Raw genomic sequence first — 12,809 nt, 5'->3', positions numbered from 1 at the left:
GAAATTTGTTGCGTTATAATTTCACTAACGAAATTTGCGTTAACTCGTAACGCATTATTCTTAAGAATCCTCTTCTAAAAGCTACGTTAATGTTTTGCGTTATGAGTCGTCAGTTCTTCGGGCATCTTCGGGAATATAACGCAAATTGCGAAGGAACTAGGAGGAAATAAGGACGTAATAATCTCTACACCAATCATAGCAAAAGATTTAAAATATTTGAATCAGCTAAGGCCGCGTCCCACTTGACGACGATCCCGACGATCCCGTGTCGTTTTTTCGTCCTTTCGTTCAACAGCTGTGGAGAAACGAGGATAGAATAAAATATTCGAAGTAATGTATAATTTATTTATACTTTATTTACTATATATATAACTTACACTATGGGCACACATTGGTAATAAATAAATTAAAATAAATTAAATGATAAATTAAATGATAAATTAAATGATGGGTGCGTAATGTAGCACACGATGACTAAGAAGACATCTCCACACATTTTTTAAAAGTCCAAAAGTTCTTTCGATACAATTTCTTGTAGATGTGTGACACTGCGTATATCTTGCTTCTGCGCTTTCTGCTGCTGCATCTGTGATAGGTGTCATCAGCCAAGGTTCCAAACCGTAACCTGCATCGCCTATAATGAAATAGACATTTTTACGTATATTATTAGGTAAAGAAATATAAAATAACAATTATTATATTTACCCAAAAGCCATGTTGATCGATCTCCGGAATCATATAATTGTTGCATAAAATCCCTTATGGCAGAATGTCTCCATATAAAGTTATCGTGGACACTTCCAGGAAATCTGGCATTGATGTTTAAGATTTCCAAATCGTGTGATGCTATCTTATTATAAATAATACAAGCATTAAGTTTCTTTTTGAAATGTATTTAGTACATTATATATTATGTATTTCTGTTATAAGTCTACTTACTGCCTGAACATTAATGGAATGAAAACCTTTATGGTTTAAATATGATTCCTCGTGATGTGTTGGTCTTACAACAGCAACATGAGTGCAATCTATGCAGCCTATTACTCCTTTAAAATTTCTTTCCTTTTGAAATCTGTAAAAACATATTGTAAACAATATCATAAAACAATTATGGCAAAAACTATAATTCAGTTTGTGTGTGTGTGAATAGATAATTTTTTTATTTAAAGTATTTTTAAGAAAATATCCGTTAAGAGAGTAGTGTGCAATCATGCATAAATTACTTCAATTTCATGTTAGTATTATACGTTATGTTTTCTTCAGAAAAATAATATTTGTTTATAGCCAGAGTTAAATTTTAATGGTCTTTTATAATTGTAAAAGAATATTACCTTTCTTTTAAAGCTGCTCGTTTTTCATCTGTATTTGGGAATTTGATCCACTCATTGGCAAGCAATTGTGTAATACCCATCGCTACTGCTTTTATTGCTCTGCTAGTAGCTGGTTGTGATACAGATATCAGGTAATCATTACCAATACTTTTTTGATAGGAGTCTATAGCAAAGAAACGCAGTGCAGCTAGTAAGTATTATAATTACTAACACATAGGTTTTTATTACATCAAGTATTTCAACAAAATCAGTATTAAATAATATAAATTGTACACACAGTCGTAGACAATAAAATTGTTCGTTATGTTCAATGCAGTTCAGAACGAAGTTAATAGTCTAAGAAAATTTGTTTTGAAAACTGTTCAACAAATATTCTCTCGTTGGACCATTAATTGGGTTCCGCTAGATTTCATCTAAATATAGCGGACAACTGTAGTGTTTACGATGTATGTATTTCATAGCTTTATTCGAATTTATATAATTACCTGTGTTTCTACACTTAATCCTTTTCTTCCTTTACGTTGTAAAATACACTGAAGTGAATCACATATATAAATAACTGTTTCCTTTGATAGGTGAAACACTTTTATAAACTGTTCATTGGTTAAGTCGAATGGATTAATATTATCTCTTAACTTTTTCATTAATATACTATTTTCCTCCTTTGCTTCCTATAATTTTCCTTTCTTATAACTATTGCACCAGCCATTTTATTATAAATCGATTGAAGACGATTTTTTAATATTGCCTTAATTTACACCGAGAGGATTAAACGCGGACTGAAATATACTGTGACCAATCGCAGTTGATTTTTACAAGAATAATCAACTGCAATTGGTTACAGTATAGTTCAGTCCGCGTTTAGTCCTCTCGGTGTAAACTAGAGCACTAACTTTAGCTTGTAATGATCGCGTTATGATATTTAACGCTGTCTAGCAGCCAGCGTTAGGATTACTTTACATAACGCAAGGAAATACGTTACGAATTGCGTTAAAGTGAGTTACAGAATACAATATTCTAGTGAGATTGAGTATAACGCAAGTTTAACACTTTCTTAACACATCATTAACACGCCATGCGTTAAAATCCATTTACAGAATATGAAATAGTAAAGCATGCGTTAAAACCTTTATAACGCATGCGTTAAGAAGTTTCAGAATAGGCCCCCAGGTCTGTAAATATAAAACCGGAATTTGCCCATAGATGGCCCTAGCTATCAATGTAGTTACCATCAAACCGCGTCATTGGCGCCATTTCCTTGTTGACATCTCTGACAAAGATTTTCAACTCACAACAATACAAGTTTCATACAACAGCATAGTTTGTAATAGCGTTGAACATGTCGAATTTTGTGCCTGGAAACTACGATTTGCGGACAGCATTGATTTTCTGTTACCATTTGAAGAAAACTGCTGCAGAATCGCATCGAATGCTTGTCGAAGCTTACGGTGAGCATACTCTTGGTAAATCACAGTGCTTTGAGTGGTTTAAAAAATTCAAAAGTGGCGATTTTGATGTGAGAAACGAAGAACGTGGAAGACCACCGAAAAAGTTTGAAGACAGCGAATTGCAAGCATTGTTGGATGAGGATGACACTCAAACGCAACAACAACTCGCGGATCAATTAAATGTGACACGAGAAGCCGTCTCCATACGTTTGAAAGCCATGGGAAAGATCCAGAAGATGGGAAAATGGGTTCCACATGAACTGAATGAAAGACAGCAGGAAAACCGAAAAACCACTTGCGAAATGCTGCTCGCCAGGTACAAAAGAAAGTCATTTCTCCATCGAATTGTGACTGGCGATGAAAAGTGGATATATTTTGAGAATCCTAAGCGTAAAAGATCATGGGTAACTCCAGGCGAACCATCGACATCGACTGCAAGGCCAAATCGCTATGGACGGAAGACAATGCTCTGTATTTGGTGGGATCAGAAGGGTGTGATTTATTATGAGCTGCTAAAATCTAGCCAAACCGTTAATACTGAACGCTACCGACAACAAATGATCGATTTGAATCAAGCTTTGCGTGAAAAACGACCAGAATATAAAAAAAGGCAACACAAAGTGATTTTGCTTCATGATAATGCACCATCACACACAGCAAAACTGGTCAAGGAAACGATTGAGGCGTTTAGTTGGGAAATACTTTCGCATGCGGCTTACTCACCAGACTTGGCTCCGTCCGATTACTATTTATTTGCATCGATGGGACACGCACTTGCTAAGTAGCGCTTCACTTCTTACGAAAATGTACGAAAATGGCTCGATGACTGGTTTGCCTCAAAAGAGCAACAGTTTTTTTGGCGTGGCATCCACAAATTGTCAGACAGGTGGGAAAAATGTATAGCTAGCGATAGGCAATACTTCGAATAAAATATTTTTTATCATTTTCATACAATAAACGTATATTTTCTATACAAAAATTCCGGTTTCATATTTACATACCCGGTAGAGTATCCGGATGAGGAATCTGAACGCACCCTTGATTTAATGTAAACACCCAGGGTGTCATTACATGAAGCGTGGAAACGCAGAAATGCAAAGACAAAATCTTACTAGATTTTCGCGTTCCCTGAATTGAATCATTTCTTCTCGCACGTTTGAAAAGCAGAAAAGCGGAAGGCCCAAAACTTTTCTCTATTGTCCTTTCATCCAAGGTACTGAGATATGAATTCCAAAAAAATCAGGTCCCAACGTGTTCGAACACGTCTTAATGTAACGGCGATTAGGTCGGAACTTGTGACAGATTTTGATGCGCTTGTTCCGCGACTTTATTTCTCTTTATTACATGGAGCACGATTTACGCGGAAAAGCGAAACGGTTTGATGACAAGTAAACATCTGTATTTATTTCTTAAAATTATATTCACTTAATTTATTGCAACTTTTATTAATATCTTATTTTTATCTTTTCAGCTTATCTGTTGAATACAAGCATTTTAATTAGTAAGATTTTGTCTTCCGCATTACCGCACTTCATGTAGTGGCACTCCCACTGTCAACTGGTCAGATTATGATGCTTCCACAGAACGCATGCATGCGCATTTGCGTCGAAGTACATGATCTGTGAAAGTGAGAGGTTGATATATGTCTGTACCGTAATGTTGGCGCCCACTTTTTCGCTCCATTAGCAATATAGTATTAAGCCCTATGTACAATGCCAGACAACAGCGATGAGAACAGTGATAGGAATAGTATAGAAATAAGTGATATATAGGCCGCGTTCCGTTTCACGCACATGCGCGCATTTATCTATAGTTCGTCTTACATATATTGTAGGTAATACGTGCATAATGTGTGAAACAACGCAACCTTAATTGTCGCTTGCCGTTGCACAATGCCGCGAAAAAAATAAAGACCAACCAATCAAATCACATATAGACTGTAGTCTGCTCTTTTATCTGTTTTAAGTAAACAAAAAAAGTTGATATTTATTAATAAATAGTAAGTTGATATTTATTAATAAATAGTAGATAAATTGTAATATTATACCAAAACGTTCAAAATTGCCTTCGAATACTTTTTCAGATTTTCGTTAGCAAATTTTGGCATATTTTATAGTGTTTGAACTAAAATATTACAGAGAAAATATATCTGAAATGTTTTTATATGTATATATTGTTGTGCATATTATATTAGGTCTATAACTTGAAACTTAGGAATACTGATTTTAAATCGATTTAATCGAAGATTGATTAATTGGAACCTAAGAGATCGATTTTAAATCGATTTTCTGAAAATAAACCGATTTAAGGATCGAATTGTAAATCCTGAAAATCGTCAACAATCTTTTTCAGTTTTAATTAGTAATCTACATTTAAAAAAATTTTTTTTCATTTTAATACTTTGAACTCACTCAATGGCTACTCAATGCGCATTAGTGGTCTGTTCCTTTTAGCTGCACTGCTGAACTAGTGTAATGAGTTAGAATGAGATATGGTGGAAGTAACAAGGTGTGCTATTGCGCAAGCATTTTGTTGTTGGCCAATAAGAGAGCGTGACTGAACTCAGTCATTTTGGGCAATACAAACGCACAGGAACATACCGATAAACGCTATATACTATCGCGTTATGTGTGTATGAGTGCAAGATGACTGCTGCGCGGTCACAGCGCCAAATACGTCCGAGAAACGAGCACATCTTGTTATTTCGACCATGGAAATAAGTATATTTTTTTCTCATTCTAACTTATTATACCAGTTCAACAGTGTAGATAAAAAGAAGGACTTAGGGCCATCGCACATGCAATGACATAGCTGCATATGCATAACATAAATTGGAATATGGAGTAAATAAATAAATAAATATGTATTTATGATAGTAAAAGTAACTTCTTATTTAATAATATTACCAATAAACCATTTGTCAAATTTTTTAAATTCATATTAAACTTTATATTAACTACATGAGAATGTACTACTTTAAAATGTACAAATTTGACAGACAGTAAACTTTAAAAAGTGGTTCCATAGAAGGAGGAGGGCGTACTAAGTGGCGTGCGTTCGAGATCTGCGTATCTTTTCGTTCCAGAGAGAAAAAAATATCGAGAGCGCGGTCTTGCTAGGCCGAGACTCGAACCCGGGTCTTTCGCTTGTCGGGCGACTGTTCTAAACCACTAAGCTACCTGACGCTCCACGCTCACGACATTCTCCTCTCCCTAGATAACTCAGAGATGCCGTTCAGAAGCGACATCTCTGGCGCGATCCTAAGCGCACGGCGACTACAGAGAGAAACAATGTTACTGTACCAAATGGTACAACTGTTAGTCTCTCAAAGTCAAAGTGGTGTAACACTGTGTATATTTATCGATTCAAATCGATTTTCTGAAATCGATTCTTTACAAGCTGATTTTTTAAAGATCGATTCTTTTCTTAGCAATTCGAATCGATCTTTAAATCGATTTTTTAAAAAATCGGCATCCTTATTAAAATCCGCTCTCTAGCGATAAATAGCTGTAGCTTTGACAATCGTCAACTGTAATGACTGAATAAGGCATCATTTATAGTTTTGACCTCTGTCAATAATATTTAGTATATAAAAGTTTGTGTTTGTGACAACAACATAGTTATTTATTGCCAAGAGAATGTCCGAATTTCAACCAAATATGCATCATTTGCGCGAAGCTTTGCTTTTCTGTTTCAATTTGAAGAAAACTGCTGCTGAATCGAATGCTCATCGAATGTTTGTTGAAGCTTAAATGCTCATCGAATGTTTGTTGGAACTTGCTCTATCGGAAACAACTTGCAAGGAATAGTTTCGACGACTCAAACTTGGTGATTTTGACATGAATGATAAAGAACGTCCAGGCCAGCAAAAAAATTCGAAGATACAGAACTGCAAGCATTGGTTGATGAAAATCCATGTCAAACACAAAATCAACTTGCAGAAACGTTGACTGTTACTCAAGTAGCCATTTTCCAAACGTTTAAAAGCCATAGGAAAGATATACAAGGAAGGAAGATAGGTGCTATATGAATTGAAAAAAAGAGACAGCGAAAAAACAGCTCTGAAATGCTGCTTGCCAGGTAAAAAGAAAAGTGTTTTTGCATCGAATTGTGACTGGCGATGAAAAGTGGATCTATTTCGATAATCCCAGCGCCGAAAAACCATTTGCGACCCAGGCCAACCATCGACATCGACGTCAAAACGCAATATTCATGGGAAGAAGGCCCATGCTCTGTATTTGGTGGGACCAGAAGGATATGGTATATTATGAGATACTGAAACAGGTCAAACAGTCACAGGGGATCTCTATCAACAACAAATAATCCGTTTGAGCCAAGCATTGCGCGAAAAACGACCAGAATATGAGACAAGACAGCATAAAGTGATCTTGCTTCATGACAACGCTCGACTTGGGCCCCTATTCTTGAAATAGTTGCGTATACGTAAGTTTTACTGCGCAGGTTTAATTATACCATAAAATATCTGCACAATGAAAATTACGTATACGCAAAAATTTCAAGAATAGGGGCCCTGATGTCACTAAAGCTATCAAGAAAACATTGGAAGCACTTCGCTGGGAAGTGCTTATTCACCAGACTGTATCCCTTCCGACTACTACTTGTTTCGATCGATGGTACACGCTCTTGCAGAACACTTCAACTCTTACGAAAGCGTCGAAAAATGGGTTTCTAACTGAATAGCCTCTAAAGATGAGTCGTTCTTTTGTCGTGAGATCCGCTTATTACCAGAAAGATGGGAAAAAGTCATATCTAACGGCTAATACTTTGATGAATTTTTGATAAAAATACCGAATAGGGGACCATCTTCCAACGTCTTCCTTCGTCTTGATATTGATATATATTATAAAATTGACCCCCCTGAGTCACGATAAAAAGCTTTTAGCCATCGCTCATTGTTCGTTAAAAAGTTATTAACAAAAAGAAGTTGCATAAAATGAATGTAATTTTTGGACACCGTATATACAAAAACACCGAATTTGTACGCTAGGAAGGTGCCTGCTACACACACATACACACACATATACACACACACACTGTTCGCCAGCAAGCGCGCCCGATAGCGCTAACTCTAATCTAACCTATCTATTGAAATATGGTAAACCGTATATTTTCATGTTGTTTTCTATTGATAAATTATGTATGAAAATATAATGGGTTATGTATATATGTGTACAGTTTACCATATTTCAATAGATGGGTTAAGTTTGAGTTAGTTTTTTTGGGAGGGGGATGCGGGGGGAGGGGGAATCCTTCTCCCGCGTATTTACGTGTACTATTTTAGATATATACATCGATTTAAACTTATTGTACATATAGTGTTGAATAATTACGTATAATTTATTGAACTTTTTTGTTAATAACTTTTTAATAAACAGTGAGCGACGGTTAAAACATCTTGATTATCAACAAGATGACCTTGATAATATATGTCAACATCAAGACCATTGGAGGGTGGTCCCCTATTCGGCATTTTTATCTGCAAACATCTTTCAGTTTTGCGTCCCTATATTCTCATGTTTTTATCATAGAAGTAAGGACGATTTCGTACAAGGTCGAATAGGTTCATCGCCGAATTTTATATTATCGCTCACTTGGTTGCCATTAGAGACATTTAAATCAGAGTCAGGCCACTGGAATCATGTTCTTATTGATCCGATGTTTATGCTATTCCCACTGACTTTCAAATACATGAATTATATTAATGTAAAAATGTAACACAAGTATAAGAAAATAAACATTTCAAATGTAATAAAAATCACAATGATATCAAAATCATATGTAACAATATCAAAATAAAATTTTTATACATAATCGATTGAAATTTCATTGAAATACATTATGCATCGCCATAGACTTGTCATATATTTTACATATATTTTACATATTTTGACATTTTTTTATTGGATATCCTTTGTGTAAAAGTAATAAATCTTTTAATAATTTTGGAATACAAATCATGATAAAGCAATATATCGTCCGCATTTATTGTTTTATATTTTTGTAATAAAAATGATTTTATAAAAATGATTTTATAAAGAGCAAGCTACCCAGATAGCCAAATCTGCGCGAGCAGATTTTGCGCAGAGTCTGTCAACAGTGTTTGTAGACAGATTAGCAACAGATTGCACACAGAATCTGTTCTGATGACAGATTGGTGACAGACCGCGCGCAGAGCCTGTCGATAGACTCTGACGACAGACTGACAGCAGATTGCGCGCAGATTCTGTTTCCTAGATAGATTATTTAATTCTATCAAGGACCACATGTACGCTATTAAATGGCGCAGTTTCACATACACACCATATACAACTCCGAGAGGAGTCAAGATAATTATATTATTACTTTTTTAATGTCATCATGTCATTAAATCTGAACGATTGAACCGTCATGCAATAAGTACTGAAGGCAGCAACACCGAATAAAATATTAGGTGAAGTAAAAAATTCTGAGCGTTTTTTCGCTTTATTTCGACGATGAAATTAACATAGTTAGGATTATCCGATTTCGATCAAATATGCGCCGTTTTGTTCGATAACTTTTGTCCATTTTGAAGGCAATTTCATAATTCCGCGATTGAAGAAGTCCTCGTCCCTATTGGTAAAAAACTTGACCAGCTCATTTTCACAAGCCTCTCTTGAGGCCAGTTTTGTACCATCAAGAAAATTTTGCAAATGCTTGAAAAGGTGATAATCGCTTGGTGCCAAGTCTGGACTATACGGCGGGTGCAATAGAACCTCCCATCCAAGCTCTCGGAGCTTCTGGCGCGTCGTTAATGATGTGTGCGGCCTGGCGTTGTCTTGATGGAACACAACACTCTTCCTATTGGCCAATTCTGGCCGCTTCTGGTCGATCGCCTGCTTCAATCTGGTCAGTTGTTGACAGTAGAGGTCCGAATTGAGTGTTTGGCCCGATGGGAGCAGCTCATAGTGGATGATTCCTTTCCAATCCCACCAAACACACAGCAAAACCTTCTTGGCCGTTAATCCGGGCTTGGCGATCGTTTGGGCCGGCTCACCGCGATTGGACCACGATCTTTTTCGGCTGTTGTTCTCGTATGTGACCCATTTTTCATCACCAGTCACCATCCGCTTTAAAAATGGGTCGATTTCGTTATGTTTCAGCAAAGAATCACAGGCATCAATTCGGTCCAAAAGGTTCTTTTGCGTCAATTCGTGTGGCACCCATACATCGAGCTTCTTCTTGAGACCAGCCTTATGCAAATGGTTCCAAACGGTTTTCTGGCTAATCTTCAGTTCCTGGGCAATGGAATAAGTGCTCACATGCCGGTCCGACTCGACGATTTCCATGATTTTATCGACATTTTCGACGATTGGCCTACCAGAGCGTGCCTCATCTTCGACGTCCATATTACCAGAACGGAATCGTTGGAACCACCGCTTTGCTGTTGCATTCGATACTGTATTGGGTCCATAAACAGCACAAATTTTTTTGGCCGCCTGCTCCGCCTTTTCACCTTGGTCGTAGTGGTACTGAAGAATGTATCGAATTTTCTCTTTTTTTACCTCCATTTTGGAACGCTGTAACACACAACTGGCTTGACCAAACACAAAACTGTCACAGAACTTTTTTTGAAGCGTAATGTCACCTTTAAATCGCCGTATAGTATGACCCGATGCGATGTATACATCGTGAGATATGGCTCACTAAAGACATCTAGCGGAAAACGCTCAGAACTTTTTACTTCATCTAATATTAGTCTCGCCATGTAAATAACTTTTACAGAATTTTTGTGATGGTTTATTTGAAAATATATCATCCTTCGATTTTGATAAAATTTAATACAATCTGAACTGGAGGATCGACCAAATTAATTCGCACATGTAAAAGCACAGTATTTTATTAGCATGATAGAAAATTAATTTCGAATTATCGTGCCGGTCTCTCTTACATTATTTATACGCTAACGGTTTCGTCTATATTTTGCGGCTTAAAAGGCGAACAAACTCTAAGATTTTTCTTCCTTAAATTTTAAGTGAACAATACAAAGCACTTTTTATCAAGTGAGGAATTGGCGTAGTGTCTAAGGCGACGGACGATTATCTAAATGATGTCTTCGATTCAAGTTCGAATCTCACCAGAGAAAATCTTAAAAATTATGAAAAAATAATATAGAAAAACTTTTTTTTTCATTGTATTTTACGAGAATTTATGAGTATTTATGAGAAAGTGGTCATTCTATGAGTAATTATGAAAAATTATGAGAAAATTTTCTACCAAAAATTTAATTGAAGAACCTACGAAACAACAGGATCTGCACGCAATCTGCCACCAATCTGATATCAGGTCTGTTAGCAAACCCTGTCAGCAGTCTGATAACAGATTGGGGGCACAAATGACTATGGATCTGTCGACAGATTCTGCTCGAATTCGACAGATCCTGTTGCCAATCTGACGTCAGTCTGCGCACAGATTACTTACTGAGTTATTACCCAAACTTAGAAGGCGCGTAACTCTAGTTTTCCCCAACGTAAAAAAGTTTTTATAGGGCGTTTCGGAAAACTTTCAACCTCAACTATATGAATATTTCATCAGGAAAGTGTGACATTCGTGGCCCAAAAATTGGTTTTATTGACCTTCCTCCTTTGTGTAAAATTAGTATAGATGATAATTGCAAAGAGAGAAATGCAATTTCTTTAAAATATCTATAATTCATTGTAGATCTATAACGATAAAACATTGAGATAATTGTAAAGTATAAAATTAGTACTTCATTATACAATAAAAAAATGTCCACGTATTAATACAGAGGGTCTATTTTCTATTTCTGCACTACTGAACTGGTGCAATAAGAGTGAGACAAGTATATTTTTTCTCCCTCTAACTTATTGCACCAGTTCAGCAGCGCAGAAACGAAAAACAAACCTAGAATTGCTACAAACCTGGAAAACAAGGAAAATCGGGAAAAGTCATGGAATTTAAATTTGTCATGGAAAACCGGGATGTCAGGGAAAAATATAAGATAACTTGGAATTTTGGTTTTTTCTTACAATTCTTTGAAATTAAAGTAACTCTCCTTGGGTTATAAGAGAAGAATACACAATTTCTAGACGCTAAATCTAGAGTCATTAGGGATTTTATTAATGTGTCAAGTTTATTTTTTTTTAATTTTAACATTTTATAGTTTATAGGTATAGTATAGGAATTTAAATGTTATTTAAAAGTAAATAAGATTTTCTTAGTTTTTATATTGAATATGGGTACTTCTATGCTAGTCTATGCATCATAATGTGTGTTAACAAAATAATTAAAATTTATATTAGGTATACAACTTTGCTTCCGCCGTTTTCCTATAGATGGCTTTAGCGATAAGTGGTGGTCGAAATAAATAGATCATAGACGTCATACAATAAACTTGGGCATCTGTCAACATAACCCCATAGAAACATTAGTCGATTTGTGTCTGCATCATAAAGTTATTCTCGATTGAAAATGTCAGTTTACGAACCAAATTCTCGTCATTTGCGGAAGGTTTTAATTTTCTGCTTCAATATGAAGAAATCTGCGACTGAGGCTCATCGAATGCTCTCAAATACTTATGGTGAGGCCGCTATTAGTGAAAAAACGTGTTGTGAGTGGTTTCAACGCTTCAAGAACGGTGATTTTGACGTCGAAGACCGGGGCATAGCGGTCGAAGAGAGAAGGTTTTCGAAGATACAGAATTGGAGGCATTACTTGATCAAGACTCGTGTCAAAATCAAGAAGAATTGGCACGATCATTGGGAGTGACTCAACAAGCCATTTCAAAACGCCTCAAAACATGGGAATGATTCAGAAGCAAGGAAATTAGGTGCCATACGAATTGAAACCGAGAGATGTTGAACGGCGTTTGTTTGCTTGTGAACAGCTGCTTGAAAGGCAAAGACGGAAGGGATTTCTGCATCGCATTGTGACTGGGGACGAAAAATGGGTTCATTACGATAACCCCAAGCGCAGAAAATCATGGGGAGTTCCCAGCCATGCTTCCACGTCGACGGCCAAACCGAATATT

The 12,809-nt window shown here is 36.2% G+C and overlaps 2 protein-coding genes across 3 annotated transcripts in view; one reads left to right on the top strand and one right to left on the bottom strand.

Moving 5' to 3' along the window:
- Window positions 1–12,809, top strand: part of LOC116850432 (phosphoglucomutase) — a 138,228-nt gene that overhangs the window by 43,998 nt on the left and 81,421 nt on the right. The gene's annotated exons all lie outside the window — the stretch shown is intronic.
- On the bottom strand, window positions 441–1,982 carry LOC116850439 (putative nuclease HARBI1). The gene is made up of 5 exons (XM_032828733.1): window positions 1,817–1,982; window positions 1,332–1,494; window positions 940–1,072; window positions 706–850; window positions 441–634 (listed from the first exon to the last, which is right to left on the bottom strand). The coding sequence occupies exons 2-5, from the start codon at window positions 1,409–1,411 to the stop codon at window positions 441–443; spliced, it is 552 nt and encodes a 183-aa protein (XP_032684624.1). The 5' UTR covers window positions 1,412–1,494; window positions 1,817–1,982.

This window comes from Odontomachus brunneus, unplaced genomic scaffold (assembly GCF_010583005.1).
Source record: "Odontomachus brunneus isolate Ranch 3 - 2012 unplaced genomic scaffold, Obru_v1 Obru_scaffold_145, whole genome shotgun sequence".
NCBI classification, from domain to species: domain Eukaryota; kingdom Metazoa; phylum Arthropoda; class Insecta; order Hymenoptera; family Formicidae; genus Odontomachus; species Odontomachus brunneus.
The sequence above is the reverse complement of the archived record's forward strand: the minus strand, read 5'-3'. Positions and strand labels throughout refer to the sequence as shown.

Excerpts from the sequence above, each read along its gene's own strand:
- LOC116850439 (XM_032828733.1), bottom strand. The coding sequence starts at position 1,411 with ATGGGTATTACACAATTGCTTGCCAATGAGTGGATCAAATTCCCAAAT. Across the intron at positions 1,073-1,331 it reads CGAGCAGCTTTAAAAGAAAG|ATTTCAAAAGGAAAGAAATT; the intron begins GTAATATTCTTT and ends ATGTTTTTACAG. Across the intron at positions 851-939 it reads ATTCCATTAATGTTCAGGCA|ATAGCATCACACGATTTGGA; the intron begins GTAAGTAGACTT and ends ATTTATAATAAG.